Source organism: Scardinius erythrophthalmus (assembly GCF_964197995.2).
Source record: "Scardinius erythrophthalmus genome assembly, chromosome: 1".
Classification (NCBI taxonomy): domain Eukaryota; kingdom Metazoa; phylum Chordata; class Actinopteri; order Cypriniformes; family Leuciscidae; genus Scardinius; species Scardinius erythrophthalmus.
Genome location: NC_138221.1, coordinates 17,530,041 through 17,551,380, shown reverse-complemented (window position 1 = coordinate 17,551,380; position 21,340 = coordinate 17,530,041). Strand labels below are relative to the sequence as shown.

At 36.6% G+C, this 21,340-nt stretch overlaps 1 protein-coding gene across 4 annotated transcripts; it reads left to right on the top strand.

Annotated features, from left to right (window-relative positions):
• Nucleotides 1-312: 312 nt before the first annotated feature.
• On the top strand, nucleotides 313-17,094 carry LOC308692428 (uncharacterized protein). Of its 4 annotated transcripts, XM_081368428.1 has the most exons (6): nucleotides 364-411; nucleotides 1,651-1,812; nucleotides 3,799-4,852; nucleotides 12,310-13,519; nucleotides 15,688-15,737; nucleotides 16,653-17,094. In XM_081368428.1, exons 4-6 carry the CDS (start codon nucleotides 12,315-12,317, stop codon nucleotides 16,733-16,735), a joined length of 1,338 nt encoding a protein of 445 aa, XP_081224554.1. In that variant the 5' UTR covers nucleotides 364-411; nucleotides 1,651-1,812; nucleotides 3,799-4,852; nucleotides 12,310-12,314; the 3' UTR covers nucleotides 16,736-17,094. The 4 variants fall into 4 exon arrangements, 3 of the variants coding, with proteins under 3 accessions (XP_081224552.1, XP_081224553.1, XP_081224554.1); XM_081368426.1 differs by lacking the exon at nucleotides 3,799-4,852 and having other exon boundaries at nucleotides 313-411; XR_014030342.1 differs by lacking the exon at nucleotides 15,688-15,737 and having other exon boundaries at nucleotides 321-411.
• Nucleotides 17,095-21,340: the final 4,246 nt, after the last annotated feature.

Here is a 21,340-nt window from a genome sequence, read left to right as displayed (position 1 = left end):
AAACAGTCGATTAGAGCATGGCTCACAGTTTCTATTTCTCCACATATGCTTGTTTTCCAACCATCCTTCCTAAACCTATTAATGGCTTTGAGGTTTTGAGGCAATTAAATTATGCATGTTATGTGATCAAATGAACTGATTTAGGCTAATGTATGTATTTAACAACCTTTGAAACCACGTGCTGAATATATTATGATGTTCGTTGATGTATTATTCTACATCATCAGTTAAATAATCATTAAAATACAGTAAAATACAGGATGAACTCTATCAGTGGCCCTTATTGGCTGCGGGGGTGTTCCGTTCGCGCATGCGTTGGAGGCCGATGACGCCACCGCTCGCTCGCGACGTCTCTTCCTCCTCATTTCAGTTTCAGCTTCGAGTCTTCTGAGATGAGGAGAGCAGTTCACGGTATTTTTCATATTTACACAACCATCACACACACTTTATACAGTTTGATTAAGCGTCAGACTCATTTCTGTAGTGTTTTCATCGATCACAGCGATATTTGTGCGTCTTTTCTGGCGTCTTCCTACTGAAATAAACATTTAGTGCAGCAGCAGCGAGCATGAGGAGAATATGTTGAGTTCATTCAGACCTGAGCGATTTTGTGTTCGTTTGTGTGATTGTCTCGATGTTTGTGTGAGAACTGTTACTGAATGTTAAAGTCAAGAGTTAAACTTTGAGATCTGTGAGGGGAATTGCTGCTACCGTTTTATGTCTAGCGTTACTCTTTTCACATCTTTAGCAGATCAGATTTGTTAATACAGGAACAGATACTGATAAATACTTTGTAAATAATACTTTGTGCCAATAGTGAGCCACGTGAGCTATTTTAAACTTAGGCTATAGGCTACATAAATGCTAATAGGCCTATAGCCTAGAAGATATGAATACAGTTTGATATAGACTAAACAATATTGTTTTGTGGTGCTCTTTATTTTAATACAGTTGTTGAACTTATAATCATTGTCAGTTTCTGAACAGTAACTTATACAAAACTGTAACACGTTAATGATCTCTAATTACATTATTGCAATGAATGTAGCCTAGTTATTAAAATGTCGAACTATATTGGTATGAACATTTTATGGTTTAGTAGGGTAGTTAGGCCTACCTGAGTGTCAACAGTGTTTTTGTTTTTGCTATATTTTATGTTTTATGTGTGTAATATTGCGAGATACAGTATTGTCTTTTAATATAGTTGTCTTTCAGTATAGTTCATTATAGCTTTATAGTCATCTATCCTGACTCGCATAATGTGTTTCTAACAGCAAACACTTAGAATAAAGTGAGATGATCTGCTGATGATCCTGAATGGCTTGTTGAATGAGTGTTGATAGTCTGAGGCTCATCAATATTAACAGATCTGCTGAAAACACTCTTTATTTCATGACAATAGTTCCTGTTTTCACCTCATTTATTATGCTGATGTCTTCAGATCTCCTGTAAATTGACACGTAAAGCTCATTTCATTGGTGTCAGCAGACTGAGGGGATTTGATGGTTACTATATGTAGCCTCTGTTTATTTCTGTTTATGCTTTCAACTGTTTTTCTTACCATTATTTATATTTGGGAGAATTTACATTATTATATTCTGTTGTCCATAAGCCACAAAAAAAAAAAAAACGGTAACTGATATATTTTAGATTTTGGCAGATCAGCTCCTCCCACAGCAGTCACATCATCAGTGAAGCTCCTCCCACTGCTGAAATCTGCAAAGACTGAGTTTATTAAAGAGGACAGTGAGAACATGAGTGATCCAGAACCCTGCAGAATGAAACACACTGAAGATCCTGAAGAACAAAGAGGTTGGTGTTTATTCTTCATTCATTCATGATGCTGAAGAACATTCATGTTAGAAACATTCAAGCTCTTCATCTCATTTTGATAATCAGTTCAACTATGAAATGGCTGCAAAAGTTTATTCAAATGGTCAGTAAAGGGAGGTTTCATATTGATTGTCAACATCAGGTCAAACTCAATTCAAATATTTTAACTGTTTTATTTTACATTTATTTTATATATAGTTTACAATTTGTAAGAATTTTACCAGAATTTGACCTGAATTTTGTGCATATTTGTACAAACATATAACAAAAAGTAATAATTCCAAAATGTACGAATGTTTTACTTTACTGCAAACATTTGTGTTCTTTCTCGCAGTGAAATTCACTTGATCTTGTGTTTCTTGTGTCACACTTTCACATGTGTGTGAAGTCAATGGAAGGAGAAGTTTAGTGTGAACGGCCCTTAAAGGGACAATGTGTAGGAATTTCTCCCATCTAGCGGTGAAATAGTATTTTGCATTCAAACAAATAGTGCTCTACAGCGCCTCTCTTTTTCAAATGCGTGTTGCTTCTCTGGTAGCCGTTATGTACCAAAAAGCTATTACAAGATGTCTTCTAATAGCACTTCATCGAGTTTTCCTTCGGGTGAACAGGTTTGTTATTTCAAACAAACTGCAACTTGACACAACAAACAAACGGGTGTTTGATAGAATTGAAAGTTTCCAAAGGCAAAGAAGCGACCAAGCAATGAAAATTGTAATTTAGACCATAATGTTGACTAACCTGTTGAGAAGAAAGCAGGCAAGTTCAGCGTCTCATTTGAAAGATTTCTCCTGCATCAACTCTTTCCACCTGGAAAAAGCTATCCCGACATTAACCCTTGTTTTTTTGCAATCTCCGGTCCTTTGGCTCCACATAAGTATGTTCCTCAATTATAAATAACCGTGCAGTGCAGCCTTTTAAACTTGCCGCGGCAGTGACAAGCGTCTCTCAAATCTTCTTGTCCAGTCACGTGACGCTGACTCTGAACGAAAACGCGTTGTGGAAACGCGGTGGCCTAGTACTTTTTGTCCCTCTCTGGTATTATAGTTTTTCAAGATGGCGGAATGACATGGAAGCCTCCGTGGACCTACCCGTCCCATGTATATAAAGAGAATAAATTAGTTGTTTACAAGGATAAGTCAGATCATTGGCAGATGTATTTGTACACCATTGAGGACATATTGATGAATAACAATATTGATTTTAGATAATAAAATACTTAAAAAAACTAGACATTGTCCCTTTAATAATTAAAATGTTTTAGTAGTTTTTAACATAACTATATATCAATCTAAAAGTTGGTGTCAAAATTAGGGTCCAAAATATCCAAAATAAAAGTTTGTGTTTACATAATATATGTGTGTGTACTGTGTATAATTATTTTGTATATATAAATACACACACATGCTTGTATATATTTAAGAAAAATGTGTAATTTATATATAAAAAATATATATTTATATATAATATAAACTATATATAAATATATACAGTATATGTATGCAAATATTTCTTAAATATATACAAGCATGTGTGTGTATTTATATATACAAAATAATTATACACAATACACGCACATATATTATGTAAACACAAACTTTTATTTTGGATGCGATTAATCTTTTGACAGCCTTAGTCAAAATATGGCAGTATTGTGTATTTTAATGTTCATTTCATGTTAGATAATTGTGTCATTGATCAAAAATATTTAATAGTTCTCACAAAAGAAACATGGGATTTGTGCCTATAATGTTTACAAAATAATAACTGGAAGATCAGTGTACCTCATTCATGGAAAGTTTCAGGGACGTTTAATTAATTTATAAAAATACATAAATTGGAATATTTTAAAGCAGTTGTCTGTTACATCTGGGATTTTTTTAATCTCCATTCACTCCATATTTCTCTCTTTTAATTATTTTGATTATTTCAAAAATTAGAAAATTAATTTTTCTTTGAATTCAGACCTGATAAAAGTGAAGGAGGAGAGTGAAGAACTGAGTGAAGTGAAGGAGGAGAGAGAAGAACTGAGTGAAGTGAAGGAGGAGAGAGAAGAACTGAGTGAAGTGAAGGAGGAGAGAGAAGAACTGAGTGAAGTGAAGGAGGAGAGTGAAGTGAAGGAGGAGAGAGAAGAACTGAGTGAAGTGAAGGAGGAAAATCATGTCAAACCTGGAGAAAAACCTTTGAGTCGCTCAAAGACTAAAAAAAGATTTTTAAAGAAAAGAAGGGCCAAGAAATCTTTCACCTGCACTCAGTGTGGGAATAGTTTCACAACCAAACACAGTCTTGAGCGTCACATGAGGATCCACACCGGAGAGAAGCCGTTCACATGTGATCAGTGTGGAAAGAGATTCTCAGACAAAAACTCTCTTAAGATTCACATGACGATCCACACAGAAGAGAAGCCGTTCCCATGCAATCAATGTGGAAAAAGTTTCAGTAAATCTTCACTCCTTAATTTTCACATGAGGATCCACACCGGAGAGAAGCCATTCACATGTGATCAGTGCGGGAAAACATTTATCTGTGCAGCAAACCTGAAGAGACACCTGAGAGTTCATACGAAGGAGAAGCCGTATTCATGTTCTGTGTGTGGAAAAAGTTTTTCACTCCTGCTATATTTACATATTCATCAGAAAATTCACACTGGTGTGAGAGAGTACGTGTGCTTTGAGTGTGAGAAGACTTTTACTAGAGCTGAACATTTGAAACAGCACCAGAGAATTCACACTGGAGAAAAACCTTACAAGTGTTCACACTGTGACAAGAGATTCAGTCAGTCAGCAGATCTGAAAACACATGAGAGAATTCACACTGGAGAAAAACCTTACAAGTGTTCACACTGTGACAAGAGATTCAGTCAGTCATCAAATCTGAAAACACATGAGAGGATCCACACTGGAGAGAAGCCACACACGTGTAATCAGTGTGGAAAGAGTTTCTCTATTAAAACTCACCTGAAGCGACACATGAAGATCCATGCAGTGGAGAAACCACATCACCGCAGTCTGAGATCACAGTAAGTAGTTCATCTTTAGGCCATCCTTAAAAATATTTTGGTTTGCCGTAACAGCCAAAAAGAAAAAAGAAAAAAAGGTTGGTAGGTCGGTCTGTATTTTTTTATCGAGATTTAATGTAAAAAAAAAAAAAGTACAATTTTGGGTCATGGTGATTACGTTGGTATGAATTGAAACAAATTTGCATGTCGGGACTTAACTGACAGTTTTCCAGAACTTCGTGCCAAGTTATATATATATTAGGGTTGTGCCGCGTCCATCGTGATGGCTGACCGACACCGATATAATAAGACACCAAAGACTGGAGTACTTGCTGATGAAAATTCAGCTTTGCATCACAAAAATAAATTACATTTTAAAGTATATTAAAAAAAGAGAACCATTATTTTAAATTGTAATAATATTTCATAATATTACTGTTTTTTTGTTTGTTTTTAACTGCAGGCTTGATGAGCATAAGAGACTTCTTGCAAAATCATTAAAAATAGTAGTGTTTCCAAACTTTTGACTGGTACTGTATATATATATAATATGTCGCAGGTCTGTGAGGCAAGTAGCTTATATGCTGTGTTTCGGTTCATTTAAGAGACCAGATCCAGTTCACGCGCCGGCGACTCCGTGTCCTGATTATATTGCCTGCTATATTTAGCCTCTTATTTATTAAATTCAAGAAATTGGTTGATGAAACATTGATTAAAAATAAGATACAATTAATACAAAACGAAATTCACTTTAAAGACAGGCTGCAAAAACAAACTTAATGAAGTGGTCAAAATCATGTCTGCCCACTGCATTTGTCTCCCGATATTTTCGGGATCATCTTATGCTTTTCACTTTTCATATAATCAACATGAAATTTAAAAAATATATATTATTTTATTTAAACATGAATATGAAACTAAATCGTTTTTTAATGACTGGGCTACAACACATGTATAGGCCTATTTATATTCACAATACTTACTAAAATATAGGGTTGGGCGGTATTACGGTAATATCGGATACCGCGGGATCTTAAAATAGCACCGGTATCAGTTTCAATACCGTCATTACCGGCACTTATATAGCCTATAATATTTATAATGCTTAAATAATTTACTAAATGCTTTTGTGTGGTTGCAGTTTGGCAATATTTCTGGTTCCAACCGAATGAGAAGGGAGAGGCGGTAAATACTGACGAGGCAATTTGTAAATTGTGCAATAAAAAGGTGACCGCGAGAGATGTAAACAACTCTAACCTAATGTCGCATCTCCGAAACAACCCCCACTCACTGCTGCCAGGATGCATAAGCGCATTAAGTTTCGTATTTGTTAAATTAATGTTATTTTTTCCATCTTTGTTGATTATGAAAAGTGAACAGCACAAATAAGATGGGATGCATCGAGTCAAACGATTTGACCACTTCAATAAATTTAGTTTTGTAAAAGGCCTCTTTAAAACGAATTTTCGTATTGTATAAATTGTATCTACATTTTTTTTGTATCGTGGATTTAATATAACCATGACATGAGGGGCATGCCGCTGTCACTTGCATTGAAATCTCATTAAAAAGGCTATGCCTCACAGACTTAACAAATAAATAAAGCTTGAAATTTCTTTAAACGAAACAATTAAAAACGAAAGAAATAGGCAACTCACTGATTAGGCTAAGTAATCCATGATGTGCATTTCTCTCGTTCATACAGAGATGCGATCGTCAATTTCATTAAACGAAACAATTCAAAACGAAAAGAAATATAGTCTGATTAATCAATGGTGTGCATTTCTCTCTAGGCGCGTTCATACGGATCTTCAATTTCTTTAAACGAAACAATTCAAAACGAAAAGAAATATAGTCTGATTAATCAATGGTGTGCATTTCTCTCTAGGCGCGTTCATACGGATCGTCAATTTCTTTAAACGAAACTATTCAAAACGAAAGAAATAGGCTACTCACTGATTAGGCTAAGTAATCCACGATGTGCATTTCTCTCGTTCATACGGAGATGCGATCGTCAATTTCAGTAAACGAAACCATTCAAAACGAAAAGAAATATAGTCTGATTAATCAATGGTGTGCATTTCTCTCTATAGCGTTCATACGGAGATGGCGATCGTCAATTTCTTTAAACGAAACTATTCAAAACGAAAAGAAATATAGTCTGATTAATCAATGGTGTGCATTTCTCTCTAGGCGCGTTCATACGGATCGTCAATTTCTTTAAACGAAACTATTCAAAACGAAAAGAAATATAGTCTGATTAATCAATGGTGTGCATTTCTCTCTAGGCGCGTTCATACGGAGATGGCGATCGTCAATTTCTTTAAACGAAACTATTCAAAACGAAAGAAATAGGCTACTCACTGATTAGGCTAAGTAATCCACGATGTGCATTTCTCTAGGCGCGTTCATAGGGAGATGCGATCGTCAATTTCAGTAAACGAAACCGTTCAAAACGAAAATAAATAGACTAGCCTACTCTCTGTAATCCATGATGTGCATTTCTCTCTATAGCGTTCACTACGGAGATGCCGATCGTAAATTTCTTTAAACGAAACAATTCAAAACGAAAAGAAAAAGGCCACTCTCTGATTGTGTAATGATGTGCATATCTCTCTATAGGCGCGTTCACTACAGAGATGGCGATCGTAAACTTCCATCTTTGCAGAAAAGTTTTATTAATAAAAATCAATGGACACGCGTTACCGGATTACAAAGGCACTTCTTGCTTGTTGCACGCACACAGATATTATGTTGAATAATGGTGGGCTCCGGCTCATAATAACAGTTAATGCCGTCGGCCTGACTCAGACACAATGTGCAGGTTTTGGGCTTGATTTTTTTGTTGTTGTTTTTTTTTTTGCCCGATCTGTCATTCAGTTTCTGAACGGTGTAGGCACAAGCCAACAGTTTGGTGACGCCGTCTGAGCCCATTATGTCATATTTTTTAATTAGTCACGGTAATACCGTATATCCCGGTAAAATAGGGAGGCGGTTTGACGGTTTCAAAATTCGAATACCGCCCAAGCCTACTAAAATATAATTAATATAATTTTATTGCATTTGTATTAGTTGTTTGAAGAGTAAAAAAAAAATCGGTCGGTCTTAACGCAAGTTTACAACCGGCAAGTCGGTTGGACTAAAAGGGAAAAAAAATTGTTTAATTGGGTCGGTCCTAAATTGACAGGGTCGGTCGATCGGTTACGGCAAACAAGAATATTTTTAAGTCAACAAAAATATTTACTAATTACTAAGTACTTATTTTTATACAAAATTATTTGGCTTTATTAAAATGTGTGCGTAATTTACTCACTAAAATAATAAAATAAGTCGAAATAAGTGATTCAGATGACCAAAGCACAAGGTTTTCTTTCATAATTAACATTTTAGCTACTCGTCCACAGAGCTACTCGGTTCACTGAGCTGCACATGCGCTGCTACTTTAGTGGAGGGAGGGATTTCAGTGAACGAGGAATATTAGACAGTGGATTACTGTCAGATCCTGGTTCCCCCTAAACTTTCTCAAGCTCAACAGTGACAAAACTGAACTCCTCCTTATTGGCACTAAATCCATCATATCTAAAATAAATGACTTCTCCATCTCCATCGACAATTCATCTGTGTTCCCCTCCCCTCGGGTCAAGAGTCTGGGTGTCATCCTAGATAGCACTCTGTCATTCCAGTCCCACATTAATAACATCACTCGGTCAGCATATTTCCATTTACGTAATATCTCTCGCTTACGCCCATCTCTCTCCCCCAACAGTGCTGAAATTCTGGTTCACACCCTGGTCACCTCTCGCCTAGACTATTGCAACTCTCTCCTCTATGGTCTACCTGACAAATCCATCCATAAACTGCAACTAGTCCAAAACTCTGCTGTCCGTATCATTACCAGAACCCCCTCCATCAGTCACATAACACCAGTCCTGCAGCAACTTCATTGGCGCCCCTTCAAATACCGTATAATTTATAAGATCCTCCTCCTTACATTTAAAGCTATCAACAATTCTGCCCCTAAGTATCTCACTGAGCTGCTCCATATCAAGATACCCACTCGTTCTCTCAGGTCCTCTTCCTCCATTCAGCTCATTCTCCCACATGCTCGTCTGGTTACCATGGGGTTTAGAGCTTTCAGTCATTCAGCCCCACACCTCTGGAACCAGTGTTGGGGAAGTTACTTTTAAAAAGTAGTGTTTGCTCGTTACTCGTTACTTTTTAAAAAAGTAATCCGTTACTTTACTTAGTTACCCCATTTGGAAAGTAACTTTTTACGTTACTCGTTACTATTACGTTACTTTTATGTTGCTTGACTTTGGGCAGAACCCAATATCTGTTCCTAAATATGTAGACATAAAGTTATACAATGGAGGACATAACAGGTAATTATTTTGTGCTCTTTAGGCTATTATAAAAAATAGTATCAATTTCGAAAGAAAAAAAGTCCTTCTCATTGGCGCTGCTTATTCTCAGCCGGCTCTGCATCATGGGTTAGAGTGCGACACTCCGCGATGAGCAGCGCGCCCGCACCACTTCTCTCCGCTCCGCTCCCCCTATCCACCGAACTTTAAATTTCGGCAACAGCCAATAAAGCGCTCCTGCTCTCTAACACCGGTGCGAATCGCGTCTTGATAGCATAGGACAAAATGATATAGAAGACATGCTTAGTTTTCAGACATACGACTCACTCTAAGGGAGTAGGAGAAAAAAAAGAGATTTTGAGAGAAAAAAAAAAGTTTTGTTTAAAAGTACACATATTCAAGTTTGTTTTTGTAGAAAACCTGTATTTAAAGTGAATTTCGTTTTGTATTAATTGTATCTTAATTTTAATCAATGTTTTATCAATCAATTGCCTGAATTTAATATGAAGTAAATTAAAGAAAACTATTTAGTTTCATATTTGTTTAAATAAAATAAATAAATAAATAAATAAATAATTTAATCTATGTTGATTATATGAAAAGTGAAAAGCATGAGTAAGATCATAATTTTGTGCAATATATCGGGAGATAAATGGAGTGGGCAGACATGATTTCGACCACTTTATTAAGTTTGTTTTTGTAGAAAGACTTTCTTTAAAACGAATTTCGTTGTGTATTAATTGTATCTTAATTTTAATCAATGTTTTACCAACCAATTAATTGCCTGAATTTAATAAATAAGTAAATATGGCATGCAAAATAATCATGACGGCACCAGCGCGTGAACTGGAGCTCGTCTCCATACTGTAAATGAACCGAAACTCAGATGAGCTATACTTGTCTCACAGACCTGAGAAATATATAGAAAGCTTAATAAAGTGGTCAAAATCATGTCTCCACACAAAATTGTTATTTTATTTAATTTAAACATAAATATGAAACTAAATCGTTTTCTTCAGTTCTCAACAGTTCTATTCTCTCAAGCGCACAGCTGAGGCAGAGTCGCTGTCAAATAAATCCATGGGAAAAGTAACGTTGCGCCGAATTGAAAAAGGAACTACGTTTCGTTACCAAATTTTTAGTAGTAACGCGTTACACTACTTTTTACCCGAAAAAGTAGTTACGTTACTGTAACGCGTTACTTTGTAACGCGTTACACACAACACTGTCTGGAACTCTCTGCCCCACTACATTCAACACTCCATGTCCATAACCATTTTCAAAACTCACTTAAAAACTCATCTTTTCAGACAGGCTTACTCTCTTTAATTTTTTATTTGTTTTGACTGTAATGACCCCACCCTTTCTCTTGTTTTTTTATTATTAATAGTATTATCATGTTATTCTATTGCCTGTTTTCTCTGATTGCTTGTTTAATGGATTGAGTGTTTTATTGTTGATTTTGTAAGGTGACCTTGAGTGTTGAGAAAGGCGCCTATAAATAAAATGCATTATTATTATTATTATTATTATTATTATAATTATTACGTGAACAAGAACGATTCGTTCACCTAAAAGATTCTTTCAAAAAGAATGATTCGTTCACAAATGTAACGTCACTAGTGTGTAGGGTTGCAAAATTCTGGGAATTTTCAAAGATGGAAAGTTTCCATGGGAATTAATGGGAATTTAAGGGAATTAACAGGAATTTATGGGAATAAACGGGAATAAACTGGGAATTTTCAAAGTTAAAGGTTGGCTCTTCATAGGGAACTTAAATATAGTTGAGGAAAGTATATTTTAGCATAATCTTGACTAAAACAAACAGATGCCATTCAAATACACTTGAATATCCATGCCATTCCTCAATCACATGCACATAGCACACTGCTTACTGCATGGCTATTGAGACCACACCCCCTACTGGCACTGCGCATGCCTCCATCGCATGTACAGAAGCCCAAAGCACAAGACTATTGAAGGCACACATTTGAGCCTGTGGACTAAACAAAGTGAAGTAAGTTTTGATGATATTATGGGGAAATATATTTATTAAATATTCATCTAGTAGATGGCAAGCTGATAAGTTAGATGCTAAATAGAGATGCGCCGATTACAATTTTCTAGGCCGATTCCGATTTTTTATTGAGTTTGACCTGCCGATACTGATTTTAGCCGATTCCGATTAAATTTTTTTCTAACCACTTTACAGCACACACAAATATTTATTTTCGATCTTTTCTTTAACCCTTTCACGCATAAGTTTAAAATATTCGAACTGACACCCCCACCCCCCAGAGTGAGTTTTTTCCAAGGCGAACGTTCCCTTTAATGTTTCCATGGCAACGCGTCACGCGACACACCGCAGCCACAATAATACTGTATGACAGATGTGTCGCTTTTATTTCGCTTTTCCTTTTTTATTCAAAATATTCACAAACTTGCTTACCATGTCATCAACTAGCCTATCTGATATTACGATTCTCAAATACGTGTAAGTGAGTGTGTTTGGTTGTTTAAAAACCTTTATAAATAATCTTGATCTATAAACATGAGATGGGCGCCGCAATGTTGTCCTGTCAGTCGGATTTACAGCACGTGAATTCATCAGTTTCTCCCGAATAATTAAAATTGTTCTGTTCTACTTACAAATAAATATGTTGAAATATCTGTTGAAAACATTTTCATTGGATGTTTTCTTATGACTTCTGTTTATATTTATGCTTGGATATGATACAATGATCGATTACATTACAATTAATTCCCAGTTAGTTCCCCTAAATTCACATTAATTCCAATAATTCCCATGGAAAGTTTCTAATATGGAATATTTCCAAAATTCCCCAGCTTAACTTCCCATGTAAATTTACCGGAAACTTTGATCGATCAAACATATTTAATAGTTCTCACTTCAGAATCATGGGATTTGTGCCTATAATGTTTAAAAAACAATAACTGGAAGATCAGTGTACCTCATTCATGGAAAGTTTCAGGGACGTTTAATTTATAAAACTGTTACATCTGGGATAATTTCTATCTCCATTCACTCCATATTTCTCTCTTTTAATTATTTTGATTATTTAGAAAATTTGAAAATTAGTTTTTCTTTGATTTCAGACCCGATGGAAGAGAGCGAGGAGAGAGAAGAACTGAGTGAAGTGAAGGAGGAGAGAGAAGAACTGAGTGAAGTGAAGGAGGAGAGTGAAGAACTGAGTGAAGTGGAGGAGGAGAGAGAAGAACTGAGTGAAGTGAAGGAGGAGAGAGAAGAACTGAGTGAAGTGAAGGAGGAGAGTGAAGAACTGAGTGAAGTGAAGGAGGAGAGTGAAGAACTGAGTGAAGTGAAGGAGGAGAGAGAAGAACTGAGTGACGTGAAGGAGGAACATCATGTCAAACCTGGAGAAAAACCTTTGAGTCGCTCAAAGACTAAAAAGACATTTTTAAAGAAAAGAAGAGCCAAGAAATCTACAACCTGCACTCAGTGTGGGAAGAGTTTCCCAAGCAAACAAAATCTTGAGCGTCACATGAGGATCCACACCGGAGAGAAGCCATTTCCATGTAATCAGTGTGGGAATAGTTTCAGTCAAAAAGCAAACCTTAATGTTCACATGATGATCCACACCGGAGAGAAGCCGTTCCCATGCAATCAATGTGGGAAAAGTTTCAGTCTATCTTCACACCTTAAAGAACACATGAGGATCCACACTGGAGTGAAGCCGTTCACATGTGATCAGTGTGGGAAAACATTTCTTACGGCATCACACCTGAAGACACACCGGAGAGTTCATACGAGGGAGAAGCCGCATTCATGTTCTGTGTGTGGAAAGAGTTTTTCACAGCTGGATAGTTTACATAAACATCAGAAAATTCATACTGGTGTGAGAGAGTACATGTGCTTTGAGTGTGAGAAGACTTTTACTACAGCAGACTGTTTAAAACGGCACGAGAGAATTCACACTGGAGAAAAACCTTACAAGTGTTCACACTGTGACAAGAGATTCAGTCAGTCAGCAGATCTGAAAAGACATGAGAGGATCCACACTGGAGAAAAACCTTACAAGTGTTCACACTGTGACAAGAGATTCAATCAGTCAGCAGATCTGAAAAGACATGAGAGGATCCACACTGGAGAAAAACCTTACAAGTGTTCACACTGTGACAAAAGATTCAGTCACTCATCACATCTGAAAACACATAAGAGGATCCACAGCAGAGAGAAGCCGCACGCGTGTGATCTGTGTGGAGAGAGTTTCTGTTTTAAAACTCAACTGAAGCGACACATGAAGATCCATGCAGTGGAGAAACCACATCACCGCAGTCTGAGATCACGGTAAGTTGTTCATCTTTATGTGCTGAGAAACAAAAGCTGCTTTTCCACCTTTGTAAAAGGTTCCAGTTGTGTTTCCACGTGAGCTGGTACGGCACGGCACAATTACAAACTGTTCTCGGCCCTGAACTCTCAGCACACTTGGATAACCGTGTCGAACCGTGATGGTAGTGTGTGTGTGTGTACTAGTGGTGGAAATTTTTATTATTTCCAGAGAATCGTTCATTTTCAGTTCATTCACCAAAATGATTCGTTCATTGTTTCATTCAGTGACAATTTCTTCATATTACATAAATACGCCAGCAGGGGGTGAAAATTAGTGTGTTATGTCTTAAGTCAACACAAATATTTACTTGTAAAAAAAAAATTATTTGGCTTTATTAAAATGTGTGACTAATTTACTCATTAAAATAATAAAATAAGTTGAAATCAAAGCACAAGGTTTTCTTCCATAATTAACATTTTAGCTAGCCGTCCACAGAGCTACTCTGAGCTGCACATGCGCTGCTACTTTAGTGGAGGCAGGGCCGGTTCTAGACATTAGGAGGCCCTAGGCAAAATTCATGTTGGAGGCCCCCCACCCCCACTAAAAAAAACACTTGAAACAAATATGATTCCTAACCTTTTTATTTATACAGCATTTAATTTTAAAAGCAGTATATTTTTACTTACACAGTACATAACATAAGTTTGGACACATTACTATTTTTAATGTTTTTGAAAGAAGTCTCTTATGCTCGTCAAGCCTGGATTTATTTGATCAAAAATACAGAAAAATAATATAGTGAAATATTATTAAAATTTAAAATAATGGTTTTCTATTTTACTATACTTTATATTTCTGTGATGCAAAGCTGAATTTAGTGTCACGTGATCCTTCAGAAAACTTTATAATATTCTGATTTATTATCAAATGTTAGAAATGGTGCTTAATATTTATTTTATAACCTGTGATACTTTTTTTCAGGATTTTTGATTATTAAAAAGTTGTTTTAAAAAAGACTTCACTATCACTTTTTATATATTTAACACACCCTTGCTGAATATTCCTGTATTTTTTTCTGTATTTTTGATCAAATAAATGCAGGCTTGTAGAGCATAATAATAAACTTCTTTCAAAAAACATTAGTAATGGGTCCAGACTTTTTACCGGTACTCTATATACATATTAATCAAACTTTATCTAAGGTAATCTCTTTTTTGTTTAATGAAGATGTTATTGTTGTTGTTGTTATTTTGCTGTTTTATTCAACTTATTCACAGTTCCAGAATCCCACTTCAGTAGATGAGCATAAGTGCTTTTATATTGCATTGCTACCTTAAATATGCTATGCACAAATCAAGTTGAAGAGAAAGACACGATCGCTACTGAGCAGAAAAAAATATATAAACTGATATTATTGGCGTAATGTCAGGGTATAATTTAATCATCAGCAGAATTTAAAAGATAGACCCATAGATATGAGATCCTTTATTTGAAACATTTAAAAATGTTGTAGTGTGTTGGCTTTTTAACTTTGAATACAGACGTCTTGTCTTTTAATTTTGTAGCTTTTTTACTAGTCAGCTCCCGACGCGATGTTATTCATTGTACGCGCAAATTCAAAGCGTCGCGTCTGGGCACGTTAATGACGCTTGCGCTCTTTTGAACTCATAATAAAGCGGTGAATGATTTTTCCAGAAATGACGCTGATTTACAGTACAAGTTTATATTTAGAATACATTGCAATCACTCCAAAATAGATGACGACAACTCACACACCTGCATTTTGACTATGGTTAAGATAAACATCGTCACTATTTTTAGTTAATTAATAAATATTGAGATAAATTGTAGATAGGACATTTGTACCTTTTTTTAAAAAACATTTTTTTGTTTTTTGTTTTGTTTTTTTGTCCCTCTGGGCCCCATCCCGCCAATCGGGCCCTAGGCACGTGCCTAGTTTGCCTTTGCGTTAATCCGGCTCTGTGTGGAGGGAGGGATTTCAGTGAACGAGAAATATGCGTCAATGGATTCGTGTGCTCACCATGCACCATTCATTTCCTGATGTGTTTTGTCCATAGAAATGTTTTCTATGGAAGCAGCTTCAACTGGAGCTTAGATACACCCCCCAGTGGGACTAATAATGCTTGGATGATGAGTATAGTAGCAAGATGTCTAAACTATGCAGGTGGAGTTGGGGAGGTGGAGGGACGCCAGAACAGCTGATGCCAGAGCGAGGTGAATATTAGATGGGTTCACTCCTCCCGAAATTACCTTGTGAACTTCACTAATTGTTTATTTTCATTATCGATATCAGCAATTAGTTCTCGCAGCCCTAGTTAATTTAAGTTTGTTTTGATCATCAGAAACAATTTAAGAAAATGAAACATCATGATACTGAAGAACAAAGAGATTGCCATTTATTCTTGATTCTTTCTTCATTCGTCATGCTGACGCTCACCAGATTTACTTTGTTTCAGGTCAACAATAAAAAAAGACTAATTAAACATTAAATTATTTTGACATAGAACTTTTTTAAAACAGTGTAATGCAACAACTCATGCATAAACATGCATAAAAACATCTTTTACAAACTATTGCAAATGTGTTATTAAGGGTAATCAATCAAATGCAATCAACAAATCATCTAATATCATAAATATTAAGTATCTGTATAATATGTGGGTTTTAATACATTTTTAGGGGTCTTTTTGTTTTTTTGCATGGATTGCTCAGCTAAACAGGCAAATAAGAGACTATCAACTACTAATATTTTATTATTATTATACAAAAGTCTCATTAAAACATCTACAAATGTTTAAAACGGATCAGAGATCAGGCAAAACCCATAGACACTTGTTCAATGGTTAACTGCATGATGGGTTCACAGAGATCATTGACATTTCTAAACGCTTATGAGGCAAAGAAGCCTCGTTTACTGAAATCACGTAACTTTCGCAGTTTGATACACGCTCTGAAACAACACAAATCTGAACATGATTTGAAACAAAGATTCATAAAGGTGTCTGAGCTTCGTGAAGCAGTGTTTCGAGATCTCCCATCACTACTTTAACTACATGAGTAAGACATGATTAGCAAGTTGTTTGCATAAAATAGTCCATTGAAACTCACTTGATTTAATGTTTCTTTTAGACCTGATGGACGTGAACAAGAAAGGAAAAGCAGAAGGCAATAAATCTGTCTCCTGCCCTCATTGTAAGAAACGCTTCACATGAAAATCAAGTCTGAAGATTCACATGAGAGTTCACACTGGGAAGAAGTGAAATGCAGGAAGTCATTCACTACAGACGATGAACTGAAAGAGCACCTGACAATTCACACTGGAAAAATCGGATTATTTTTGTACTCATTCTTCATTGTTTTTCATCAGAACATCTAATTTCTCTTCCACTTCTACTCTTGGAAATGCAATATATACTCTCATGTATCTTTGAAACTGGACTCTTCTCTTCTTCTCTTGAGATGCTTTGGCTCTTGTAAGTCAGTAAAGAGAGAGATCTGTCTCCTTCTTCACTTTTACTTAATGTTTGTATTTTCTTCAGATGATGATTCATTAAACTCTTTACTCAATTTATCAACATCTCATTGTTATTGTCCATTTACTTATTTTTTGCTGATTCTGCTTGAATCAGGAATAATTTTAGTTCTGAAAGTCATTAAGTATCCTGATATTATTGCTTTTTAAACTTTCCATGTTTTAAATTTCTCAATAGAGCTTTTAAATGCCTAACTAAATTATATTACCCACAAATAACTGACATTGAATGAGACTGCGGTCTGTCTACATTACTAATAGTTTCACCCTTGATATCCAGTATCATATATACATTTCAAAGAGTTTGTTCTAGTCAGTTTGATGTTTCATTCACACCATGAGGCTTAATGAAGTCAGAACAATTACTATGAACTTTAAACAACACCAGCTCCAGCTTTGAGATGTAGGGCAGGCCAAGTGAAATTCCTAGTCTTAATATTACTTTATTTTTTTCCCCGTAACAAAACTTTATTTTATAACAAAAGTGGCAGGTCTTGATATTTGCAGGGCTAAACACAAATGAGTTTTTCTACAGGTTCATTCTGGTTCAGATGTTTACTTGCCCTGCAAAATATTTCACTGGACCAACCAAAAAAAAAAAACAGTATTTTAATAAATATAAAGACCCAACATCCCCCCCAAAAAAATCCCAACATCTCTGCCACTTTCCATAATTTTCATCCAGATTTGGGCCTTAGCTTCTGCTTTACTAATTGAAATTGACATTTCAACAACTTCCCTTTTACTGGCTTGTTTTGCCAAACCATCTACCATTTCATTTCCTTTGACGCCAACATGTGCTGGAACCCATGTAAACTTTACCCTCATCCCCATTGACAAACCCGTGTGTAACATTCTAGTACCTCATATACCATGTCCTGCCTTGATTGTGACTTGAATGATTGCAAACTCTTTAGAACTGCACTAGAGTCGGAGCAAATTACAACTTTATCTGCTCTAACTTCTTCTACCCACTGTAATGCCAACCAAATACCCAACATCTCCACTGTAAATATGAATAAATGATCAGACAGTCTCTTTTGCACCTTGATCCCCATCTTTGGTACTCCGAATGCAGTCTCAGTTTGTCCAGATTGAGATCCTTAGATCCATCTGTGTACATATCCAGATATCCATTATACTCCCTATTCAGATGATTATAAAATACTTCAGATATATCCACTCCCCCTGTACTCTTTTCTTGATGCAGATCAGTATCTGCAGGTCCACACTGGGTTGTACTAGCAGCCACGGTGGTCTGACTGGCATCGGAACTGTTGAACTAAATTCCCTTCCCTCCAGCCCCATCTCTTTTCCTATAACATCAGCCACCCATCCAAAACTCTGACTTTTCATGCTCCCAGCATGCCTGAATTACTGCCTTTGAGGGGTGAGACCTATAATGCCCTTGTATATTTACTCAATAATTGACTGCTAGCTGTTCCCTCCTTAACTGCAGAGTCAAGGTGGTCTGACTGATCCCTCAGTGATTGCCTACTCGCCCCCCAGTCCACTCCTGCCAGACACCTCATTACATTTAATACCTTTTTACACTTTACTATAACTTTCTCTATGTGGCCTGCCCATGTTAACCTAACATCAAAAGACTCTTGCCCATATAACTTAAGATTATTATCTTCCCCCACCGTTTTCCTATTCTCATCTGAATAGATCGTCCATACAGAAAATCCTTCACCCAGTTAAAGGCCCTACCTCCTACTCCCAAAATATCTAATTAATCAACAACCCCTCTTTCCACATTACAGTATATTGTATGCCTTCTCAACATCTAAGAAGACTGCCACCACTGTTTCCCTATTAACCTGGGATTTCCTTATTTCATCTTCCAGGCAAAGCACTGGATCCATTGTCCCTCTACCCTACCTGAATCCACATGAAATGATGAAATTAATTTCCTCTTCTCCAAAAAATAAACCAGTCTATCCGTAATCATATGTTCCATAATTTTACCTACATGAGAGGTTTATAGCTAGCAGGTTTTGTAGGATCCTTCCTGGTTTTCTCCTCACTGACCAGTACAGTGTAGTCCCATTCCCTCATCACCCATCAACATTGAATTTTGCCCAATTAGCCTGACCAAACACCCATCTCGCTACTCCCTCTTCAGAATGTTTTTCTTCCCGCATTCTAATTGAGCATAATATAGGAAAATGATCACTTCCTACTGTCGACCCCTCCCATATCTCCCTTTCACATAACCTTGCTATATCATTAGATGTAATAGTAAAGTCTAGTGCAGCCTCATTTCCTGAAACCATATCATTCCTTGTTCCTCTACCATCATTAAGACACACCAATCCTTTCAAATCCAACAACTCTATCACCCGACCATTTTGATCCAACTTTTTCCCACCCCAAAGTGGACTGTGATTGTTAAAATCCCCACACCACACTACCTTTCGTCTGTCCTGTCCCTCAGTATCTTCTATTTTGTCCAATTACAATTCCATACATGGATTGTTAAAGTTAATTATAGCTACACTGTCCAGTCCTACCCACACTTCCACCACCATATATTCCAACTCCTTTCCCAATCCCAGGATCCTATATGGGAGTCCCCATTTAATAAATGTAGCACATCCTCCCCCACCTCCTTCATTTCTATCTCGACGAACAGACACATACCCTTGTATCACAAAATCTAGTTTTGGTCTAAGCCAGGTCTCCTGGATACAAATAACATCTGTCTTTTGTACCACTTCATCAATAAAGCTTTTAAACTGTTGTCCATTTGCTACCAAGCTTCGGGCATTCCATTGTATTAATAACACCATGGTTAATATCAACCAACCCATGTTTCCTGACTAGACTGATGTTTGAGGTCATCTCTCACTGTTTCCCATGTCAGCCCCATTACATCCAAATGTTGCTCTGCTGCCATAACTATCAACTGTATTCTCTCAGTCTTTGATTTTACATTTGCTGTACCATTAATCACACCAGTTATAAATGTCACTAGTTTCCTTACATTTACTTGCATCATATTCCCCTCATTCTGTTTTATTTGTTTCTATCTATACACTATCCACACTGTTGGTTCCTGTTGTCTGTTTCGGAGCATTGTAACTGCTTCTGCATATGACACCTTCTGCCATACTCTCACTTGTTGTGCATGTACCACTTCCTTCATCACTGCACATCCTCCATTAGCCACAATATTAGCACCTACACGGTTACAACATTTAGGTGATACACCTTTCCCACACTGACCATAACTATGATTTCCTCCACATCTGGCACACCTTCTTGTCTCCCTTCACATTACGGCTACATGTCCAAACTGCTGACAGTTATAGCATCTAAGTGGTTTTGGCACGTAAAGTCTTACAAAGTAACTCATATAACCAATTGTTACTTCCTTTGGGAGGGCCCTCTCCCTCAAACTGTAACAAAACTGACTGACCATCCTCCTTAATTCCTTCTCTTGTTGTTTGAAGTCTTTGTGCACTCATCATTATCCCACCCCTTATATTAGCCTTCACCTCTTCCATCCCTACACACACTGGAATACCTGTAATCACCCCCTTACTCCATTTCGTCTTTCCCTGATCAGATACAGCACTCTCCACCTGAAACTGCCCCATTCTTTCCAGCTTGAGTGCCCAATCCCTCTGATCCATGTCATTACAAGTAATCAATAAACTCTCATTTCTTAACACCCTTGCTGGCTGCAATTATATCACCAATCGCCTTTTTTTAAAGCTGATGTCAGTCTAACTGGATTTATACCTTCTACTCCACCTTCCTCCCTAAACTTGATAACTACTTTATAATCTTTGTCATCTTGTTCCTCTAATGTACACATATCACTCTCCTCACCACTCAAATCCGAGTTACTATTTGTACCTAGTGTGCTAGACTTCCTTTTCTTCATAAAATTTTCATTTTTACTTCCTACCTTCTTCCTTCCTTCTTCCTACCTTCTTTCCCCTTATCTCGTCCTCTTCCATGCCCTTCCTCCATCTCCAGTTCAGTCACAGTACAGCTGTGCCAACCTCCTGCTGTTGTTGTTGTTATGCAACATGTTTAAGAGCATGCTTGTTTTCCAACCATCCTTCCTAAACCTATATTAATATTTATATGGCTTTGAGGTTTTGAGGCAATTAAATTATGTATGTTAAGTGATTACATGAACTGATTTAAATGTTTGTATTTAATAACCTTTGAAACCATGTGCTGAATATATTATCATGTTCGTTGATGTATTATTCTACATGATCAGTTAAATAGTCATTAAAATACAATACAGGATGTGCTCTATAAG